General features: G+C 39.9%; 1 protein-coding gene across 2 annotated transcripts; it reads right to left on the reverse strand.

The window, feature by feature from the left end:
* Positions 1-4021: 4021 nt before the first annotated feature.
* On the reverse strand, positions 4022-24195 carry LOC139982575 (uncharacterized). 2 transcript variants are annotated; one of them, XR_011798205.1, is made up of 7 exons: positions 23944-24194; positions 19170-19326; positions 17789-17888; positions 10269-10338; positions 9052-9273; positions 6901-7000; positions 4022-5257 (listed from the first exon to the last, which is right to left on the reverse strand). XR_011798205.1 is itself a non-coding variant. In XM_071995490.1 (6 exons), the coding sequence occupies exons 1-6, from the start codon at positions 23945-23947 to the stop codon at positions 5127-5129; spliced, it is 684 nt and encodes a 227-aa protein (XP_071851591.1). In that variant the 5' UTR covers positions 23948-24195; the 3' UTR covers positions 4022-5126. The 2 variants fall into 2 exon arrangements, 1 of the variants encoding a protein (XP_071851591.1); XM_071995490.1 differs by lacking the exon at positions 6901-7000 and having other exon boundaries at positions 23944-24195.
* Between the last annotated feature and the right edge of the window lie 88 nt (positions 24196-24283).

A 24283-nucleotide genomic window follows, 5' to 3' on the forward strand; every position in this document is an offset into this window, starting at 1 on the left:
CATGACGTCATTCTCCCTACATTAATTTCTATGGTCAGAACAAACCACATGAGGAACTCGTTAGAACCAACGGATACAAAAAACATGATATGTACTGGATTGTAACTATATGATCATAACCGCAAACAAGAGCAACATATAGGGGGAGAATGGCAGTGGCGGAGCGTCCATACAGTCAGGGGGCGGATGCCCCCCTGACGGACTCAAATGGACTGCTGGCGCCCTTTTCAGCTTTTAAGTACTTTTTACTTATTCGCGAATATTGACTTTTTTATTGCTCTCATATCTACCTATTGACATTTGTCACATTTTGTTGGTGTAATTTTCTGACAAAATGCTCTAACGGCTATTTATTCTTCGTTTATCTGCAAATTAGCAATGCCCGGAAAGGGTCATTTCCGGCGATCTAGAGAGTATCTCTACTCAAAATTTTTTGTACGCTCCTCGCCTTGAACCTGTGGTGGCGCTCCGCTAAGATAGTGTCGAAAGCGCCCCTACAGACCATTCTCGCCCCCTCTGACCAATACCCCTAGCTCCGCCACTGGAGAATGGGGTTGGAAAACAGAACAGTATGTATCACATACGTATTAACCTTTGATATTTATATTATGATAGTTTTACCACTATATCATTAATCAGCATCAATTCGTTATACGCGCCCACGGTTAAGTGGACATCACTCATGTCGTCAGGAGTTAGCTTACAGCTTTGGTAGAAAGAGAGGGCGCTGTTTGGAAGAAAAATCGAGAATAAGGTGACAAGGTCATAAGGTCACCCATCACTCTCATGACAGGGACGTAGCCAGGGAGGGGGGAGCAGGGGGAGCGACCGCTCCCCCCCTTTCAGTGTCGATATTTTTTTTTTAAACTGTCGTTTTTTTAGCATGGTATTTTGTCAGTGCTCTTTTGATATTGAATACTCGTCAGCTCCGTTAACTCGATTGTAATCGTAGTAACATTCACGCCTACTGATTCAACTACTTACTTAGTTTGGCAGATGCAATTAGCTAAATTTAGCTTATAGCCAATTACAAGCCTACAGTTGGCCACTGCGTAATAAAATACATATTGCCTACCTAACCGCACTCTATGGAATGTCACGAACTGTATGCACAACAACGTCGACAACGTTCGTTCAATGAGTCGTCCAAAGTTGTTGCACGAACAGCATGTTATGAAGCTAAGCTACTGTAGCAATCGTACGTGATACACACTTCCTATTAATAATTATTACACTGCGATAACAATATTTGTTTTTAGGCCACTGCATATCTGGCTGTATTACAAAATATGAAAGTTTATATTGTCCATCAGTTAAGTTCGTCAAATGTAGTAAAGTCCAGACATTGGACAATAAACAAGAATCATCCTACTGGAAAACTTGTAAAAGAGCAGTATGTTTGTCTTTCTGATATATTATGTAAAAGAACATGTAAAAGAATTTAAACAGGGAACAAAATCTGCTGATAGTGATATCATATGATCAGGGCGTAACCAGTATGTAGCACGATAGTTTCATTCAACACTCTACCCGCCGAAAAAGACTATAGGATCCGATCTTGTCAGTTTTTTACATGTAGTTAAGAACCCGTTTACGCAGATAATATTTCAGTTGAGAAAACACTTGAGAAATTTGCATCAGATGGCAATCGTCGGATAGCTCTCGCCTTCTCTTATTAGGCTAACTTAAACATTTACTAGCTATACAGTTGTATCAAAGACATTTCTGGACTATCTTTGTATCTACAAGTATCAGAAGTTGAAAAGTAAGACTACTCTGTACATGTACCTTCAAGGGCGGCGGAACCGGGGGGCACAGGGGGCAAGTGCCCCCCTCCACTTTTCCTTAGGTTAAAAATGTGCCCTTTTTCTACATAAAACTTGTACTCTTGATCACCTTATTAGGTCAGCGATATTTCAGTAAGAGATCTAATCCTAATTTAGAACTATCAGGGGCGTAGCCAGCATGTAGCACTGTAGGCCCGGGCCTACACTTGTTTTGGCCAAGTTATCTTTTTTATTAAAACACCCATAATTCAAATCCATAAGCTTGCTGGACGAGTTTAAGAGTCTAGACAGGAAAAACTATTGAAATGAACGTAGCAAGATTATGGCTAAATTAGGTGACCTATTCTTCTGTCATCTAGGCTGTCATTCATATCGCGTGCCGTTTCATTCAATACTCTACCCGCCGAAAAAGACTAGGATACGATCTTGTCAGTTTTTTAACATCTACTTAAGAACCCGTTTACGCAGATAAAATTTCAGTTGAGAACATTCCACAGTCAAATTAGCCTATCGTTGATTAACAGACTTTATATGTATAGAGCTGCAGCACTTTGTTGCCTGTTGTTGTCGCGATCGGCGTTCCAAGTTCCAAAACAGCCTTTTCGATAAACATTTACTAGCTACAGTTGTATCAAAGACAATTACTGGCTATGGTTGTATCAAAGACATTTCTGGCCTATCTTTGTATCTACAAGTATCAGAAGTTGAAAAGTAAGACTACTAAGATGGGGGGGGGGGGGGGGGTGTGGGGCATTGATGGAGTGATGTGTATACGCAAATAAGATAATACAATAAGATTTATAAAGGGTACTAAATATCAGGCTGCATCAGTCCAATCGAATTTCTGCAAAGTGCCCTTTGACGTCGGTGCCCCCCCCCCCCCCCGATTAAAAGTGCTTCCGCCGCCCTTGTGTACCTTGCTAATTTTAATACATTATGTATTATTGAATTACGTACTATTTTAACTCGTTTGTTTTTGGGGTTTAAAAGTGATATTGAATGAGGTGTCTCAAGTTAGCAAGAGGCCAGGGAACCAGAATGAACATTCGGGAAGGGCCGTTTCCGGCCATCTGGGGGGGTTTGTAAAACCAAAAATTTTCTTGTACGCTCCGCGCAAACCGATGGTGGCGCTCCGCTCAGATAGTCGTGCCTACAACTTTGAAAATCCATATCAATCGCAAAAAGTGCTCCCCCCCTCTTTCAAATTCCTGGCTACGTCGCTATCTCATGATGATGATGTTGTGTTAACCGTCTTGCCTCCTCCCTCCCCGTGACGTCACGAGACTGTTGGGGCGGCACTTGCAATCAGAGGTTTCGCCGATTGGCAAACTAACCGAAGCAAACCCACCCATTCCCCTGCCCCTTCCCCAGCCCCACTCCTACCACTCCCACTCTCTCTCCCATGCCTGAAAAGAAAACGTTCACTGTCAACCCTCCCTCTTTGCGTTTATCAAGTCAAAAATAAAGTTCTTCCGTTTGTATAACTCGTTATGGACGACATTTTTGGTTTCGATGAAATCGTAACCTATGCATTCATACAGGCGGAGAGAGTGTGTGTGTGTGTGTGTGTGACGCCTGGCTTGTAAACACGGTATCTCAAGTAGGTGAGCTTGGACCAATGTAATATTTGGTGTATATGAGTACCACATTGAGTAGATGTGCCCTATTTTTTTTTTGGTGCCTGTGAAGGTCACCAAAGGTCATTTAGAGGCCAAAAACCAAAATATTAAAACAAGCAATATCTCTCATTGACAGGGTCCGACATGGTTGATATTTTGGGACTAGTTGTGAATGGGGTAAGGGATCATTTCAAAACATGCCATAGTGTTATTGTAACAGCTTGTTCTGGTTATACTAACAACTGAGCAGAAGTCTAGTGCATTGAAGTCATCGAAACCTCAATGCATTTTGCATTCTGGTTTATTTACTATCTATATGTCTCCACTTGCTTATAATGAATTGTGAATTATCGTTGATGGGCTTCAGTTTTGTCTTCGGCTTTACAAAGATTCGAGGTTCGTCCGCCATTGTTCATCAGAGAGGTTTCTAGTTTTATTGTATATTTTGTTTTTGGGGTGGGGGTGAGGGAGATAGTGTCGAGCAACTCAAAGGGGGACTTTTACACATGCGAAAATATTATTATACCAAAACATGACAGAGATCATACGCTGACCAATGTTAAATTTAAATTTATTACTAAGAAAAACTGAAATGAAAATTAAAACGTTGAAATTTCGAGGAACAAGTCGAGAATTTCATATACGATAGCTAACATTGTATAAAAATGAATAGAAGGCAAAATTAATTGGTCACAATTTTTTTCAAAAGATAAGAAATTTGGAGATAAGAGAAAAAAAAATGAATATTTCAAAAGTCCCATTTACCATTGTGCAAAGCACGTTCACAAGCCACCACCAATTTTCCGCGATTATATACTTTCAAACAGTTTCCTATGCCACTATACTCTTGCATTTTGGACCACATTGAACTGACAAACCAAAACAAAAATATGTCTGTAAAATACATGAAAGAAGACCGTTTACCAGTGTTGTCCCAACTTATTACACAGTCTAAACTTGGAGTCTCTTTTCATATGTGTATCAATATTGCGAAAGTTCATTCTTCGTTTACAAAAAGAAGCAATTAAATATCACTTTCTTGTTATGCAAGAAACTCTAAATCAGTCGCATCGCTAAACATTTGCTACTTGGGTGGGATGGGGTTGGGGGGGGGGAGTGTTTCGTCAGGATGAAACCATCAGGGGACGCCTATACTGGGGCCGCATAATTGTCAAATATTGGTTTTATATGTATACATTATATATGAAACAACATTGCTGCATTAATTAAGAGAGTGTTTTGTCAGGATGAAACCATCAGGGGACACCTAAACTGGGGCCGCATAATTGTCAAATATTGGTTTTATATGTATACATTATATATGAAACAACTATCATGCTGCATTTAGAGAGTGTAAGTTTTGTCATGATGACAACCATACAGGATCATATGCCACATCTATACACAGCTGTAAACATCTGTACACAAAACTATTGCAAAACGTGCTTTACTTGTCGATTTCATACTGGGGCCTGCCGCCGCCTTAGCAACCAAACTACACTGCAGTAAACGTTCCAAATCCGGCAGAGAATAAACTAGAAATGTCATTTTACCTCATGTACTGCAATATTTGCAGCTTACAATACTGTGGAGAGTCGAAACACACGCTAAGAATGAGAAGGACTCAATATAGATCGGCGATCATGAGCCCCCCCATATAGATGTGCCCCCGGGGAAATTTCCCGATGGGCCAGTCCAACCCTGACCACATGGGTCTGTCTCAGTTAGTTAACTCCTTAATTTTGTCAACCGGGACAATAGAGAAACCCTGAGTAACAGTTTTGCCTGGCGGTTCCAATGTAGCTTCCCGTTGAGAGTCGAGGATCGAGTTCCCAATTGTTAAATAATGGGCTGCGGATAGAGATGGAGATGGAGAGACGAAAGAAGAAAAATTATAATTGCTAAATTTAACCCTTAATATATATTTATCAAGGAAATGAAGTAGAAGAACATTATAAACGTTAACGAAACTTGTATCATTCACCCAAAGCAGATTTATTCTTTGTCATACTGGTGTACGATACTGTTTGTTTTTAACAATAGTTTTAAGTGTGGTCAAGGCCATAGGCGTAGGAGCCCAATTTGATTTTTTTTGGGGGGGGGGGGCTGTAACGACTTGCCCGAAAAATAAAACCAGAATTTTTGGCTTCCGCGCGCAATCAATATCTTAATGTGCATATCAGATAGGCATGCATCGGTTATTACAATGCATGCCAATAACATACAATCATTTGCCGTGTTATTACCCTTCCATATTGGTTATAATTATTGGGAAGTCGTTACAATAATAATGATTATAATAATATAAGTTTAACCATTGAAAAACACATTGCAAATTATTTTTCTTTCAGTACCGTAGGTGCCCGAAAAATTATCAGCATATTGCCCGAATTTTCACAAAAAAAATTGGTTGGGGGAGGGGGCTGCATCCCCCCAGCCCCCCGCCTCCTTTGCCTATGGTCAAGGCATCTATGAAATTGACACAATAGATCTCAATCTGATAGCTTTGTACGACAATGAAAGATTTCAAAAGCCCAAGTTATTTGCATTTGTGTCTAAGTAAGTGCATGTGTACAGCTTTAATTTGTAACGGAACTCATCTGACCATCTCAATGTGCGCGTTACAAACGTACACTGTGTTTCCATCTTTTGGAAGTTAACTCTGCATACCAGAGGTTCCCTAATAATAACAACTGGGATGCATCAATCCCCAGCGGGTGCGTGAGTCCATCCCAGGGGGCTCGTGAGACGTTTCTGTAAGTCAAAACTAGAGTACTTTTTGTTCAACTAAAATCTGATATATCACCAGTCGCGTAGCCAAGGGGGGGGGGCGAAGGGGGCAGCCGCCCCCCTTGAGCATATTTTTATTTTATTTTTAATGTTTTTATGATATCGCTAGTATTTTCAAAGGAGAAAATGCTAAGATGCAACTTACAAGGCCTGGGAAGTGCCATTTCCAGCGATCTGGGAGGCATTTTCAACCAACATTTTCTTGTACGCTTCGCGCTAATCATGGTGGCGCTACGCTTAGATAGTTTGCAATGCCGAATCTAGAGTTTGGCCCCTCCCTTGGCAAATTCCTGGCTACGCGCCTGTTTATCACATAATTTAGTAATGTACAAAAGTCGTACCTATCCAACAAACTTTTTTTCGCGTCCCATACGCATATGTTGCCATAGTAGTACCGTACCGTGCATGTGATAAATAACTGAATTATGAAACAGACACAGGCCGCATGACTTTGGTGAAGTTGGTGTACGCATGACAGCACAATACTACACTATGAACTTGATCTTTTACGAAGCACCGTTATGCGTATTATAGTATGTAATAATGACTCAGATCGTGTCTCGAAAAGTTGGGGGGTTCGTGGACAACTCTGACATCCACAGGGGGTTCGTGGAGGGAAAAAGTTAGGGAAACCCTGCTATAGACTATAGTGAAATTAACATGCATGGCAGAACAAACGAGATCATCAAATTCCTGCTTCTTACGGTTGTCGTCGCAAGTTGAAATGGTGTACAATTTGCCATAAGTTTGTTTCATTATGAACATTAAATCGGTGCCACGTTTTCTTTGAGTAGGCTCATACATCTGCAAAGACAAAATTAGACATAGTAAGATAATCATATAATACGTCTATGATTAACATCGACATGAGCTAGATAATAAGACCGTTTGATGGACCAACCGTTATAAATACTCGCTACAGGAAAGATGTTTCTCGTTGAATTTCCTGAAACAATAGCACTCACGTGCGCGCAATTGTCAATATACATGCACCAATCGCAGGAAACTTTTAAACCAGAATGAGATCTGTCCTTTCTTGCAATATCATGTTTACAAGGCTGTCACGATTTGACCTGTTGTCCCCAAATGACCTTTGACCTACACCAAAAATATTAGGCTTCCTGTACTCAATGTGGTGCGTCTATATGAATTGGTTCGACCTTCCCTTCTTGAGATATCGTGTTTAAAAGGTTTTCACTTCTTGACCCATTGTGACCCTAAATGACCTTTGACCTCCACAGAAAACAATAGGCTTCTTGTAACATCGACATGAGCTAGATAATAAGACCGTTTGATGGACCAACCGTTATAAATACTCGCTACATGAAAGCCTGTTTCTCGTTGAATTTCCTGAAACAATAGTACTCACGTGCGCGCAATTGTCAATATACATGCACCAATCGCTGGAAACTTTTAAACCAGAATGCAAATATACAGAGTGGTTTCGATTATGTAACATTCACCTATTTTCTGCATGAATCTGACGTAATGTATAGTGATGGTGTACAACATACTTGATATTAGTAATACAGTGAAAAGCAGTGCGATGTGACAAACAATAATTTCACAATGACACAGGCAGTCCTGAAATGACCATTGACCTCAACAACAAGCTTCTTGTACTTAATGTGATAGATACATCAACATAATAAATATGACATCAGTCCTTGTTGAAATATTGTGTAAAACATGGTTTCACAATCTGACCCCTGATGAACTCAAATGACCATTGACCTCCGCCCACAACATTAGGGCTTCTTGTACTCAATGTGGTACAATTACATACCAAATATGCGATCTGTCCAAGCTTCCCTTACGATATTATGTTTAGGAAGATGTGTTAGTGTGCAGAGACAGGTAACAGGGGAGTGAAGTAAATGTTTGGCATTTGCCGACTTCAAATGACCTTTGACCTGAACCAAAAGCAATAATAGGCTCCTTAAATGTAATATGGTACATCTTCAAACCAATATGAGATCTGTCCTTTCTTGCAATATCATGTTTACAAGGCTGTCACGATTTGACCTGTTGTCCCCAAATGACCTTTGACCTACACCAAAAATATTAGGCTTCATGTACTCAATGTGGTGCGTCTATATGAATTGGTTCGACCTTCCCTTCTTGAGATATCGTGTTTACAAGGTTTTCACTTCTTGACCCATTGTGACCCTAAATGACCTTTGACCTCCACAGAAAACAATAGGCTTCTTGTACTCAATGTGGTACATCTACACACCAAACATGAAGTTGGTCCAACATTCCCTTCTTGAGATATCGTGTTTACAAGCTGGGCGTCACAAACGCACACACACACACACACGCACACACACACGCACGCACACATACGCCATCATGAATGCACAGGTTACGATATTCATCGAAACCAAAAAGTAAGGCTTCAGGAATCTTTATACAATTAACGCTTAGTGTATTGCACATATTCTTCTCCTTCGTTTTAGTTTTTAAATTATGTCAAACCGAAGGTATATACTTTTCATAACATTACCATCTGACTTATGCATATAGATCTCCAAGTCAACACCAAGTTACTCAAAACAATTCTGTACGCTCCGCGCCAACCTGTGGTGGCGCTCAGCTTGGATAGTGTCGAAAGCGCCCCTACAGTCCATTCTCGCCCCCCTGACCAATACCCCTAGCTCCGCCACTGGCCTGGGTATAAAAAGCTGTTATAACAAGCGTGCACTTTTACACAATCGGAATTAGTGCTCTGCTCCGTCAAAGTGCCGAAGTTGCCGTCAGGTTTCCTTTTTTTCTTTTTAATTTGGTTTTATGTTGTTGCAGTCAATAGAGCTAGTTTCACTTTGAAATCCGTGTGTTGATTGAGCGATACTTACACAGTGTGCCCTCGCCGCCACTCAAAAACGTAACCTGATTTGAATCTGTATTTGTTTGAAGTGTCAGCCAGTATTCAACGCCCTGATAAAATCCCTTAACTTTCACTATTTCAAATCTTTTGTACCGGAAGCGTGTTTTATCGAAATTGCAAAAGTCACTTGGTCTCTCGTGGGCAGGCACATTCCAGTACAGATAAAGCCTCTTTAGAGTTGGACAAGAATCTGAAGTGAATAACCAGAAAGGTTGCTATATACATATATATATACATACATATATACATACATATATACACACATATATATATATATATATATATATATATACGTATATATATATATATATATTTATATTTATATATACATATATATATATACATATATATATATACGTATATATATATATATACGTATATATATATATATATATATATATATATATATATATATATATATACGTTCTAGTATTTCTTTATTCAGTGACTTCATCTTAAAGTGGTATACGATTTCAACAGTTATAATATTTAAACCGTAGTTAAAGAAGTGGGGGCTGTGAGTGAAAGATGTAGTCAAATGTTCTTTATGGGCATTCTGTACTAGGTGGCACACCTCTGTGAGGTCAGAGGTATTTAGTATGTATTGTTATTACTTCGTTTGCTCTCATATGGGAGTGCCGTACTTGGGATAAGTTTGCAGTTTTGCCAGGAGAGGTTTCGTGTTATATTTTAATTGTGTTATATTTACTTGTTACCGTATATTATCTTTCATAGCTCGATAGTTTTTGCTGTGTCCTTGTTAGAATTCGTATATTTTGTCAGATTTTACATATTTGGGTAGTTGTGTTATACAACGTTGTACAGGGTACTGTGAGTAGGCATTCCTAGTATGGTGTGTGTTTGTGTGTGTGTGAATTTCAGGTCCTCGGTTGTGATTTCTAAAGAATCACCACGTCCTCGGAAGAATTCTATTGTATGGGGTATTGTATAGGTTAGGGTACTTGGATTTGAACAATGGAAAATACATCGGGGTACTCGGTCTGAATGTAATACAAATATATGTGTGCTTGTGTGTGTTCTGACATTGTGGCAGTTGATGCCAAGTGTTGCATTCTGAGGCATAGTTAGGGTAAACTATATAGGCTACAAGGTTGTGCTAATAACTACTTTAGATCTTTTTCCGCGGAAAGGTATAACACGTGATCTGCATCCTGTCACACTCACCAACTATAGTCGGTTCCAAAAAGATCATTATTGACGTATATGTGTGAAACTGGGAACATCTCTGTAGACCCTGGAAAATAATAATAATAATAATAATAATAATAATAATAATAATAATAATAATAATAATAATAATAATAATAATAATAATAATAATAATAATAATAATAATAATAATAATAATAATAATAATAATAATAATAATAATAATAATAATAACCAGGATGCGAAACGCAATGAGGTTTCGATGGCTTCATTGCACTAGACTTCTGCTTGTTAACCAGAAATAGCTGTTACAATATAAATGGCCTAAACCACTATGTTGATGAACAATTACCGTACTCTATGGCATGATAAAACCAGATCCGACTAGTTGCGTGGCAATACACACCTCCACCATAAACAATAGGGGTATTTTACTCAATATGATGCATCCGCACATCAAGTATATGATACGTATCCATGAATCCCATCGTTAGATCATGTGAAAGGGTTATCGGAGTTTGACCACTAGTGACCTCAAATATTTGACCTCATTAGCAACAGGATTCCTGTATTCAATATGGCAAATCCATATACTAATTATGACAAGTATCTATGATTTCTACCATGAGAAATCATGTTTGAATGGTTGTCAGGCCTCGAAACATATTTTAAAAGTACTCGCTAGTTGGCGACCGTGACTAAAACTCTACTCGCCAAAACACGAATCATTCGCCACTATGATCGCTGTTCAAATCTCCATAGTACAGATTTACAACATCATTGAATACTGTCTATGAACAAAGGTTAGGCACTTAGGCAGATACATTGTGCTACGATGGAAAATTATGTTTCTGGGCAGTATGAAATTTAAACTTTTTTTCCACCAAAAGTAAGTGATGAACAAAGTGAAACATGTAGCAGAATCATAAATAAGCAGCTATTAAACACAGTTTCCACAATTTGATCTCTGGTAACTCCAAATGATCTTTAAATTCCACAAAAAAACAATAGGCATCTTGAACTTAACGTATTACAACGACATACTAAATATCAGATTTGCCCAAGCTTCCCTTCTTGAGATATCGTGTTTACAAGGTTTTCACAATTGACCTCTGGTGACCCCCAAAACATTTGATATCCACTAAAGACAACAGGGATCTTAAACTCGACGTGTTACAACTACATAATCAATATGAGAATGGTCCAAGCTTTCCTTCTTGAGATATCGCGTTAACAATGTTTTCACAATTTGACCGCTGGTGACCTCAAATGACCTTTGACCTCCTCTAAACACAACAGGGTTCTTCTACCCAATGTGGTTCACCTACCTTCCAAAAACGACATTGCTCCCAAGCTTTCCTTCTAGGGAAACCGTGTTTACAAGCAGGCGTCACACACACACACGAACGCCCACACACATACAAACACTCTCCGCCTGCATGACTGCATAGGTAATGATTATAATCGAAACCAACAATAACCAGCAGTTATTTTTACGAGGCGACAGCAAATGTGGGAGAAACCCGCAAGGGCTTATGGATTACAACTTGCACGTCGGGTGGCTGCCAATTCAACATTATAACTCAAATTTGGAATCTTTTCAATTTAGTTAGTCATTTCAGATGGGAAAACCGTAGATTGCTCTTGGATGAAAAGCTCTGCACCTTACCTTTGACCCGGCCGGGAATCGAATCCCAAACCTCCCAATTTGCTAAGCCTCATTGCTTCAAATACCACCGCCTTTAATAATAATAATAATTAAAAATGAGACTTATATAGCGCCAAATCAGTAGACAAAAGTCACTGCTCAAGGCGCTTTACAAAGAAAGCAAATTAATTTACAAAAGAACAAGTGAAAAAATGGGTCCTTATCCACTCTTCTTACCTTCTAGGATGTGAAAAGTATTGAAGTCTTCACTTAAAGTACAAGTAGGCCTAAACAAATTATTGTTATCATAATTGTTGTCATCATGTAGTCAAGACGTTGTTATAAATGTTGTCATGCTGAAGAGGTTCAGTGACATAGTACAGTAGGCTTTCTAAGTCGTCCAAGATAAAGGCTGGGGCTCCAATAATAAAGACCTTTGATCCACTCTCAAGCACACTAGCCTAACATCGAGACTGTAACAGTGCACATTGGATCAAGACGATGTTACACTGTACTAGAGAATATTTCTTTTTCAGAAAGGTTTCCCAAAATAGAGGCTGGGTTATAATAAATAAACATCTTGATCTGTTTATCTGTAAGGAACAGACCTACAGTCACGTTCTTCTCTCTTCTTTTTCCAGTATATATAGTGCTATCTTCATCTTTGAAGACTCATGCACTTGATTGACAGGTTGGCTATGTGGACATTAGTCTTACTGGATTAGGTTTTTAAAAGCTTCAGCAGATTGGACCCTAATAGACTCCTCAGATAGATAGTTCCAATCACGTACAGTACGGGGGGGGGGGGGGGGGAAGACATCCTATAATAGTCTCTAGAACAATGTGGATTATGATAGGCTTGGGTGTTTTCACATCTGGTTGAAACTTGATCGTTCTTTGAGGTAAGATATTGTGCTGGATCAATGGCTACCAACTGGTTCTGCATTTTGTAGAACATTGTCAACCTCGATATTCTACGTCTTTCGGCAAGAGGTTTCCAACCTAGATCTTGGAGCATCGTCCCGACACTTGATGTGCGGTGGTAACGATGGAGGGCAAACCTTGCAGAACGTCTTTGAACCATTTCAATTGTATATATCAAGTCTATTGGTATAAGGGTCCCAAACAGTGTTGCTGTACTCCAGGATTGGCCTCACTAGTGTCCTGTAAACTTGTTGTTTGACACTGGTATTTCTGATGTTAATATTGCGACGAAGGAAATTGAAGACGTCTGTTGCTTTAGAGGTGAGGTAGTCTACCTGCTTATCCCAACGTAAATCGTGAGTGATGTGAACTCCCAGATATTTGATAAACTGGACGTGCTTATTAAGTTCCAACCCATGGAGGGTGTAGGCGAAAATCTTTGGTTTGCGTTTGCGAGTGATACTAATGACTTCACATTTTTCGGGGTGGAATTCCATCATCCATTTCTTTTCCCAGCTTTGTAGGGTATCTAGGTCTTTCTGCATAAGCTTGGCATCCATTTCGTTCTTCATTGCCATGTAGATCATAGTGTCATCAGCAAATAATCGAGTGGTGGAGTGTAGATTTTGGGCGATATCATTTATATAAAACAGGAAAAGGCAGGGTCCAAGGACTTAGCCCTGCGGTACACCGGATGTGACATGAATGCTTGATGATGCGACGCCATCTAAAACTACAGATTGAGTTATATTAGTCAATAAGCTTTTGATCCAATCGTTGGTGCTTCCAGTGATTCCATACCACTTCAACGTTTCAATCAGTCTTATATGACCAACTTTGTCAAATGCTTTCGAAAAGTCAAGCACGCAGATATCTGTTTGGTGTCCATTTTGCATGTTATGTGAGACGTCTTCGATAAATTCAAGGAGTTGGCTTTCACAAGACCTTTTGTTTCGAAATCCGTGTTGTAGATCGTAGAATATATCATTATGAGATGCAAAGGACATAATACTACTACAGATGATATGTTCCATTATAATTTTGATGCAATACACGTTAAGCTAATGGGTCAGTAATTTGCTGGATCATACTTTTGTCCCTTCTTGTAAATAGGTGTGACATTTGCTTTTCTCCAGTCTGTTGGGACATGACTTTCTGCCAGTGATTTCCTGAATATTATTGTCAATGGTTCGGCAATTTCGTCAGCTAGTTCTTTGAGGATTCTTGGGCCTATGCTGTCAGGGCCAGCAGCTTTTTCAGGCTTAAGAATTTTTAGGAGCTTCAGCACACCGGGGACAGTTATGTTTAGGTGAGGGAGCTCGGGGAAGTGACGAGCAGGTGCTGTTAAGTTAAGAGTAGTCTCATTGTTGAAAACAGACTGGAACTGGCGATTTAGAGTCTCAGCTTTTAGTTTCGGGTCCGATATCAGCTTTCCATGCCCTCTCAGAGGGGCAACACCATTAGATTCAGTTCTCTTATGCTTTATGAATGTCCAGAATCTTTTCATACTGTCAAAGGGGTTTGGATCAGTGGTATTAGAAGCAACGATGTCAGAGATATAATCACAGTATGCCTTTCGCAGGTCTCTTTGTTCCTCTTTCTTTAAATTTAAGAAGCGCTTTTCATCACAAAGTCTCCCAGACGTCTTTGAGGTTACAAAGGCTTTATTTCGTCTTCCTTTTTAGGTCAAGGCTAATCCATGGTTGGGATTCTCTAGTTTTTACACGCCTGTGTGGGATGTATTTCTATACCATTGGTGATACCGTTTTTGAACAGGTTCCACAGAGACTCTGTATTTAATGTCAAATGAGCTTTGTTGAGTTCATCTGCAAGCTTCTCAGCATGCTGGCGGAAGCCAGACCAATCAGCCTTTTTATACAGGGGTACTTGTCTGGGCAGCTTTTTCCTACGAGCGGGTTTTATGTCAAACTCAGTATAAACAACTTCATGATTGCTAATACCAGGTAAGATTTGTGTCCTATTTATTTGTGATGGTCTGTTAGTTATTATCAGGTCCAATACATTTTGCAATCTGGTGGGTTCTTGAACAATTTGTGTCAGACCATTCCTCATTCACAATTTCACTGAATCTTTGGTGAAGACTGGGGTATGCAGATCTTGGTTTCCTGGAATTTTTTTCTCCAGTCCCAACCAGGCAGGTTAAAATCTCCACCCAAGAGGACTAGGTTATTACTTTTGTAGTAAGTTTGCTGAGAGACGACTCTAAGCTGTCGAGAGATACAGCATCGTCAATTTTAGCACGGTAGTATGCTCCAACATACAATGATCATTACAGCCAAATAATGTTAATTCCGACACAGATGGTCTCCGAAGATGCTGATTCAAGGTTTTCGAGTACTGATGAAACTGCTATTAACTGCTGTTAGGACTCCCCCACCTGTGGCATTCCCTCTATATTTACGATGGACTGTAAAATGGTTGCTAAAATATTCGGCATCTAAAATACTGCTGTTGAACCAGGTTTCGGTGGCTATTATGATGTCTGGCTTAATACTATCAATAAGGTTATAGAAAGGCCCTTTCTTTTTGACCAATGACTGACAGTTTACATTAAGTATCCTAAGTAGGCGAGGTCCATGCAAGGTAAGGGTTTAATCTTGGTTTCACATGTGAGGAGGTTGCTTTTGGTTGGCCTTTGGGCAGATCGAACGAATTGAGTGAGTCAAAGCTGAGATCAGATTCATTTGTGTCATCGCCCAAATGATTAAAACGATTTTGAGTCTGTACAGAATGTAGATCAAATAATACAGAGCTATAGTTGGATCCATCACATTTTAGGCATGTCCAAACTACACTTGGAGATCCGAGCATTTCATAAGAAGAGCCACTGGTGTTTTGACAACGTTACTTATCACTCTCTAAACAGAATACATTACTAAAGAAAGGAAGAGGTCAACTTGAAAGCTTCAAAATGCAACGATCAACTATGCGGCAAAGAACGTTAAAGAACTAATAAATTGAAAGATATATGTCTCCTAAAATCTTATCTGAGGCAAGCACTTCGGAACAACACAAAAGACAATGTGAAAGCAATTGATAACTATAACTATACACCACTCATGAATATGTATGAGTTTGGATGTACGAAAGTTACGTCATTCATGAATATGTGTATGATGGGATTGGATGCATAGAACGCCACGTCTCTCATCAACGGTATGGAGTTTGGATGTAAGAACGCCACGTTTTTCATCAATATGTATGGAGTTTGGATGTAAGAACACCCAGTTAGGACAATTTTTTTTCTATACTGTAGTGTTATGTCCCGCTTCGGAGCACTCGTATTGTCAGTACGAGCAGTATGAATATCATGTTTCTATCAGATCAAGGTTAGGAACTGTTTGTACTGACAATACCAGTGCTTTGAGAGCATGATATTGGAGTACAGTTTAGAGAGGTACAGTATTAGCATTACTTTAGGAAATTGTCCCAACTGGCTGTGTAAGAACGTTAGAGCACTTTTTCAACGTTTATCTTGTTGCGGAGACAAGCGGCAAAGACTATATACACGAGTAATTACATCATAAAACTAAAAGAGTTACTATATATACAACGTGTTAAGCTTGTGAGACTGAGTATAGGATATATGCAACGTGCATGTAATGTATTACTTGCTCACATAGCGGAGTGTATAGCCTAGTGGTTAACGCCGGCGTCTCCCAGTCATGAGATCCCCGGTTCGATTCCCCGCCGACAGCAATGTGTGTCGTCTGGCAAGGGTGTTGTTCAATAACAATTTCCCGACATGGACGTTAAATGGATGTGTGCCGAGAGATTGACTTCGGTCAGCTTGCGAGTCTACAAGCCTCCATGGCTTCTTTCGCGAGTTCCTGCTTGCGGGAAGATCACATATACATACATACATACATACATACATACATACATATACCGTACCAATTTATCTCGATATCACTCACGAATATTGATGCTATTACAAGTGGGGGTTGTAAACCTTTCCGTAGTCGCCAAAAGCTATTGCAGTATCTCTTAAACATTTCGTCGGAAAAATGTACAAAATGCCAATATTTGCAGGGAAGAGAGAGAAGAAAAAAAGAACGGTGGAAAATCTTAAAGGAATGGTTCAGGTGTCTGACATGTCTATCTTGTATGAAAGAGCTTAAAAAGACAAACAGAATAGTGAAGAAACTAGTACCATGATAGCATTCTCTGTTAAGGAGATATCACACTTTGAAGATTTCAAAATTTTCTTTGCAAATGACTGGTTTAGAAAGACTAACTGTGGGGGTGTGATGTCACATCCTCACTTCCTTAACATGTGTCAATATAGTTCATTAAAAAATAGTTACATTTGTTTTCACAAATCAAAAAAAAAAAAATATAATCAAACATTCTTCAGATGTTAAATCTCAAATACTTCCCTTGACACATATGAGATCTCCTGACGTATCTTTTGGTTGTAAGTCATAAAATCTTACAAAATATTTTAATCACATAACAAAGACAATTCATGTGAGGATATGACGTCACAGCTAGTCTGATTTCAGCAGTTTCTACACAATCAGATAGAACTTTAAACTTGAATATATCCTAAACGGAAAAAGATATTTGAATAATTTCTTTACTATTGGGTTGCTTTTATTGTCCTCTTTCATATAAGATAAACATTTGTGACACCTGAACTAATCCTTTAAACATATAAATGCCTTTCAACGTTGCAAACATATAGTACCGTACCAATTTTTGCCCCTTGAAGCACCCCTAATCAAATAGGAATTTCCTCAAAGGGACTTGGAAATACCTCGGCCTCCCGTGGAACTCTTCCCCCATGACGGGGTTGACTGCATGGAAAAGGATGCAGAGATGATAACGGTAAACATTGACGCCAGCAAGCAAAATTAAGTTGGAATACCGCGGGCATTAGATGCTCTGCGTTTATACTTTCAGTCAGTATTGATATGTCAGATGATGAATGATAACTTACCAGGTTTAGAGTTGGTTTCTGCTTTATCATTTCCAGCAGGAGTGTTATTTCAACTTCTTTAAGCTGAGTGCCATTGATCCGTTGTAGAATATCGCCATTCCTGTATCAATGTTGAAGCAATATACTGTTTACAGTTCACCGTCAAAGAGAAGACACAGCTGATTAAGTGATTAATTGGTTATTTCAAAAATGAACTTTTAACTGCTGTATAGATGTAAACTTCACGAACCAAGTCTAAAGTATTTTCTAAAGTTCCTCACGTGACCACTCCTCACGTGATTACTGCACGCTTCAATGCGGTTTGACCTATTCACATTTATCCTGTTTTTGTTTCCTTGACCGATGGTTCAATGAATCTATGCGATTGTGATTGCGTTTGTGCGTTTGTGTGTGTGTGTTTGCGTTTGTTTTGTATTCTAACCGAGAACTTGAACAAAAGAATTTCAGGTCCTCGGTTGTGATTTCTAAAGAATCACCACGTCCTCGGAAGAATTCTATTGTATGAGGTATTGTTAACGTTAGGGTACGTGGATTTGAACAATGGAAAATACAATGGGGTCCTCGGTCTGAATGTAATACAAACATTGTGTGTGTATGTGACGCCCTTGGCTCGTAAACACGATAACTCAACAATGACAAGTTGGATTAAAGTTATACTTGGTACATAGATGCGCCATACTGAGTAAAAGAACCCTATTGATTCTGCAGAATCAGATGAGCACCATGGTGCTCATCTCATGAATAATAATGAGGCCACGGGGTTTAACGTGAAAAACTCCGAATGCTAATATCACCGCAACCGATTGTCAGAATTTATTCATAATTGGTATTAATGTGTTGGGAGATAGTGGGAACATGGTAACATATATATTCAAGTTGATATTATACATATTTATCAGGGGCGGGGCTTAAGTTAATTTTCACTAAAATAGCTTGTAAACACGGTAACTGAACAACGACAAGTTGGATTGAAGTCATACTTGGTATACCGGTACATTTATGCGCCATAGTGTGAGTAGAAGAGAAGAGCCCTATTGAAGTTGGTGCTTATCTCAAGAATATTAATGAGGTCACAGGGTCCAATGTAAACATTTTCAGAATTGAATCATACTTTGTGTGAAGGGTGTTGGTAAATAGCGGGTACGTGATAATGTATGTGCAATGTGATATTATGCATACTTATTAGTGGGCAGGGCTTGAGTTGATTTTTGCTAAAAAAAATAGCTTGTAGTGGTATCGTGTTTGTTGTTTCCAGTAATTAAAACATATATATATATATATATATATATATATATATATATATATATAAAGGCATGTTAATTGACATTAAGTGACATATTAAATAAAATGTAAGAAAGAGAGGGATAGAAAATATAAGAACCTGACGCCAGCTTGATCCAATATTCCCCCATCATCCACATTACGGAAAGTAATGTACTGTGTGGAGCCGCTTGGAGCTTGTGAAGACGGCGCGGAGAGCTTCACCTCTGCTCCGAGATCAACATCTTTACACTCGGCCGTCGTCATCTCTAGGCGGGCTTTAAAAAGAAACGTAGAAAAGATGGCTTAGCCATGGGACAATGGAGCCGAATCCCATGCAGGGAAGGAGAAGGGGGTGGGTGGGGGGGGGGGCCTGCAGGTCCTCTCTCGACCCACCGCCCCCCCCCCAAAAAAAGAGTTCAGACTTAATGTGATACGATGGATTCTGAGGCATATTTAGACTACAAAACAGATCGAAAATTGCCTCTGAACTTTGCTCCTGCATGAGGTCGTCTTGGGTCAACTTGAGGAATCTTTTAATTGGTTTAATTCTTCTACGGCTGCATGACCCGTTAATTCGTGTCCTTGTTACACTCAATAATCTGTGTGCGTATACTACAAGTGTTGAGGGGGTGGCGGGATGGGGTGATAGTGTTCTAAAAGATGGGGTGTCCGGGTTATGGTCCTTTCTCTGCCAACCTTTGATGAAGACGTTTTTACTTATATTGCTTACTACCATATGTAATTGTTATATATGGCTTCTGCTGGCTTTGTTATGATACCGACACTTAGGTGCATTAACACGGCACTATATATACCTGTGCTGTCGTCAAAAATATTATGCAAAGAAAAACGCTGTTGTCAGTTTTGGAAAAGAAGGGGCTGGAGGAGGAGACCGGGCATATTAGTGTGTTGGGGGGGGGGGGGGGGGTGGGGGGACAATTATGCCATGTCCCAGCCTGGCGACACGTCTGCTATTGGTGTAAAAAGTGAACCAAACACGAAAACGAAACTTTAACAGAGAGCCTTCTAAAATAACAGTCGAGATAAATATAAATATATAAATATATATATATATATATATATATATATATATATATATATATATATATATATATGTATATATATATATATATATATATATATATATATATATATATATATATATATATATATATATATATATATATATATACATATATAACCTTTCTTTAGTTGACAGGATGCCTAGTTTGAAAGCCTATTCATAAACCTCTTTCTACGTATTTGGCAGTCGGCTTACTGAATACATAAAACCAGCATCACCACAGGAATGTTCAAGCCCATAAAAGAAAGAACCAAAAAGACATTTCTATTGATATTTCCGTCATACACCTTTGCTGTCTACGTACGTGTTATGATACATATTTACCAGGTGCGTATCCAGGGGGGGGCGTTGGGGGCGCGCGCCCCCCGGGTAAGGAAAAGAGAGAGAAAAAAAGAGAAGAAAAAAGGGAAAAGGAGGGGGAAAAAAGAAAAGGAGGAGAGGAAGGAAGGGGGAAGAAAAAGAAAAAAGAGAGAAAAAGGAAAAAAAGGAAAAAAAGGAGGGAGTAGAAGATAGCCAAGACCTTGGGAAGAGAAGAGGAACAGTCATAATTACAGCGCTGATCCCTATAATATACACAGGGTAGCCAGTGACAGATCAAGGATTACGGAGGGGGTGTGCGCCTCACCCTACCCCTTACACCGACAACTCCATTTTTGACGTTTCCTTCTTTCCTCTCTCACTAATGTATCTATATAAATACTATATATGGTCTATCATAACGCGTGTGTGTGTATGGACGCCTTAAACAATTGTACAATTGTGCTATATGGAACCAACTGTGGCTGGTCTTGAACTCGACCGAGTCGTTGGGGCTCGGGGGGGCGACCGCCCCCCCCCCGAGCAAATTTTCTTTATGACATCGCTAGTAATTTTAAAATAGACAATGCTTAGATGCAACTTACAAGGCCTGGGAAGTGTCATTTCCAGCGGTCTGGGAGGCATTTTCGGCCAAAATTTTTCTTGTACGCTTCGCGCCAACTCATGGTGGCGCTTCGCTTAGATAGTTTGCCTACAGGCTTCGCCCCTCCCTTGGCAATTACTCGCTACACGCCTGTTCGAATTTGTAAAGCAAAGAGCAGATAAAACATCATATCAGTGAGCATTGAAATGCATGTTCCACGATGAAGAGCCTCAAAAACTGTCTATGTGTGTAGTTAAAGGCGTAGGAGCCCAATTGGATTTGGGGGCTGTAATGACTTGCCCGAAAAGAAAGCCAAAATTTTTCGCGCGCGAAGCGCGCGTTCAACATATCAATGCCAATATCATATAAGCAAGCATCGGTCATTACAGTGCATAGCATCGTGTACCGCACGGTCCGTCAAAGTTGCACAGTATACCGATGCTATGTAAACAACCAAATGTCTTATGTAGATGGAGAAAAATCATACAGATCCATTTATGTCAAAACTCTCTTTTACAAAGGTAATGTCGGCCAAGCTTACAACTTTATTTTAATTACCAAGGAGATCATTTTTAAGCTATTCATTGCTATTTATTTTTCTTTCAGTAGGTGCCCGAAAAAGATGGGGAAAAATTTGGTTGCGGGAAGGGGGAGGGGGGAGGGGGGCTTCGGATATTGTGGGCCGTGACGTAGAATAACCTACAAAAGCAATCATCCATAGGACATGCAATCAGGTCGAACATGATGTGTGACTGGTGACAATCTTCAAAAAGGTTATGGATGGCAAAAAACTTTTGGGAAATACTTGGTTCTCAGGCAAAAGTCTACATCTGGTTGCTCATTTTCAAGCCCGAGAAGTGCCATTTCCGGTGATCTGGGGGGTATCAAAACCAGAAATTTTCTTGTACGCTGCGCGCCAACCGATGGTGGCGCTCCGCTTAGATAGTAATTCGCGCCCCCCGGGTTAGAAAATCCTGGATACGCGCCTGTTTACCAACGCACAACGGTTTTAGGAACTAATTGACTCACTCCCCTTCGTTGTTCTTAACGAGTGAATGGCTTTCGTAATGTTTATTCATGCTTTTGTAATGTTTATTCATATCTTATTTGCATGCGCCTCAAACGTATATATATATTATTACAAGACAAATGTAATCTATTATTATCTTCTGTCGACTGGCACACGGAAGCATTCTGCAACGACTTACTATTTAAAACTTCAATTTTTTTAGCATTCCCACTTCTCCTGCATTGTTACACCAAATCACACCTTACAATGGTGGCAGCGGTGGGGATACAAGCCCACGCTAGTAAAAGAGGGACAAAATGGCTAGCGCCCCACCCTTCTCAAAACAGTTAAGAAGATCACAATAGGAAGTGCTAGCATTTCAATATGATAACACAGGACTGAGTGTTAGCTCAGTGGTTAAACGCCGGTGCCTTTCAATCATAAGGTCCCGAGTTCGAGTCACTCCAAGATTAATGTATGTCGTCCAGTTACAGAGTTGTTGACAATTGACAATTCGTAATCATGCACGTTACATATGAATTTAAGAGACTGACTTCGGTCAGCCTGCGGCTTTGATAAGCTAATGATGGCTTCTTCGCGAGTTCCTGCTTGCAGGAGGATCTAAAATGCATAGACCTACATACAAACATACATATATATAGGGAGGAAATTTATAGTTTAAAAAAGAAGGGCGCTTTATACTGGCAGGGGTAGTCAGAATACTTGCTGTGAGGACGGGGGTGGGGAATGCTTGATTGTTTGACCCCGAGTCCGAAAATTAAAGTTTAGTTAACGCATGTAGTGTTGACTTTTCATCTCACGATATAGGCTCAGTCTATCCCCTATAGAGATAATAATAATAATAATAATAATAAAGGTTTATAAGCAAGGACGGCGGAACGGGGGGGGGGCACAGGGGGCACGTGCCCCCCCACTTTTCCTTAGGTTAAAAATGTGCCCTTTTTCTACATAAAAATTGAGGTGTCTCAAGTTAGCAAGAGGCCATGGAACCAGAATGAACACTCGGGAAGGGCCGTTTCCGGCCATCTGAGGGGTTTGTAAAACCAAAAAACCGATGGTGGCGCTCCGCTCAGATAGTCGTGCATACAACTTTGCAAATCCTGGCCACGCCCCTGACTTTTAATGAATTTCTGTGGGTCAAACTCAAAGCTATTTCGAATGGGGATAATTGGTTAAGATATTAACATAATCCTTGTTTCCCAATTTGCACATTGGATATTGCAGTGCTAGTATATATGCATATTTTCCTTGAGGGGGGGGGGGGGGGGTTGATGGAGTGATGTGTATACGCAAATAAGATAATACAATAAGAGTTATAAGGGGTATATAAGGCTGCATCAGTCCAATCGAATTTCTGCAAAGTGCCCTTTGATGTCGGTACCCCCCACCCCCCCAGATTAAAAGTGCTTCCGCCGCCCTTCTTATAAGCACAACCACTATAGAAAACTGTGTGCACCGCTGTGCTGGAAAACAACTAAATACATCTCAAAGTTACGGTACAAAAGTTAAACCTGGTCGAGATTCTGGCTGAAATCAGAACCATTGACAAATAAGTATAGTGTATGTGTCCCCCTCCCCTTTGGATTTTTTTGCATTTCCAGGTGGCCTCAGATGCAATTTGGTGCAATATAGCACACTTCAACCCACCCACTCCCTTTTGTATATAATTTTGCATTTTCACCTGGCCTTAGATGCAATTTGGTGCTCCAAATGAGATTTTTTTCTCATTTGGAAATGAAAAAGGGGTTTTCTGACTTGCGAAGAGAGAGGGGGGCGGAATGATACTTCCGCCCTCCATATTTTTCACTGGGGGCCGGGGGGGGGGGGGCTGGCGCCCCCAGCCCCCGGTTCCTACGCCCTTGGTACAACGTACTTACCCATCTTGCAGTTGGTGTAAATGGGGCTCAGTTTAGTCAGTTCTAATCTGCAGAGATCTCGCGTCGACGTTATCCAGAATGCGCAAATCAGTCTGGGAATAAATATTGTCAACCGCAGGTTTATATTATACAGCTATCTATAAATACTGAGGAAAGCAAACAATTTATACTTCAACGTGCAGAATGAATACATTTGTGACTTCTCAATTGTTTTCACTGTATATACGTACTGGCTGTGATCTACCGTACTCTGACGCACACGGAGTAGGCTATATAACCACCACCATTGTGACTATTATTGGTGCATTTTTACAGTTTTGTCTCATGTAACTGTACACCA

Source organism: Apostichopus japonicus, chromosome 16, assembly GCF_037975245.1.
Source record: "Apostichopus japonicus isolate 1M-3 chromosome 16, ASM3797524v1, whole genome shotgun sequence".
NCBI classification, from domain to species: domain Eukaryota; kingdom Metazoa; phylum Echinodermata; class Holothuroidea; order Aspidochirotida; family Stichopodidae; genus Apostichopus; species Apostichopus japonicus.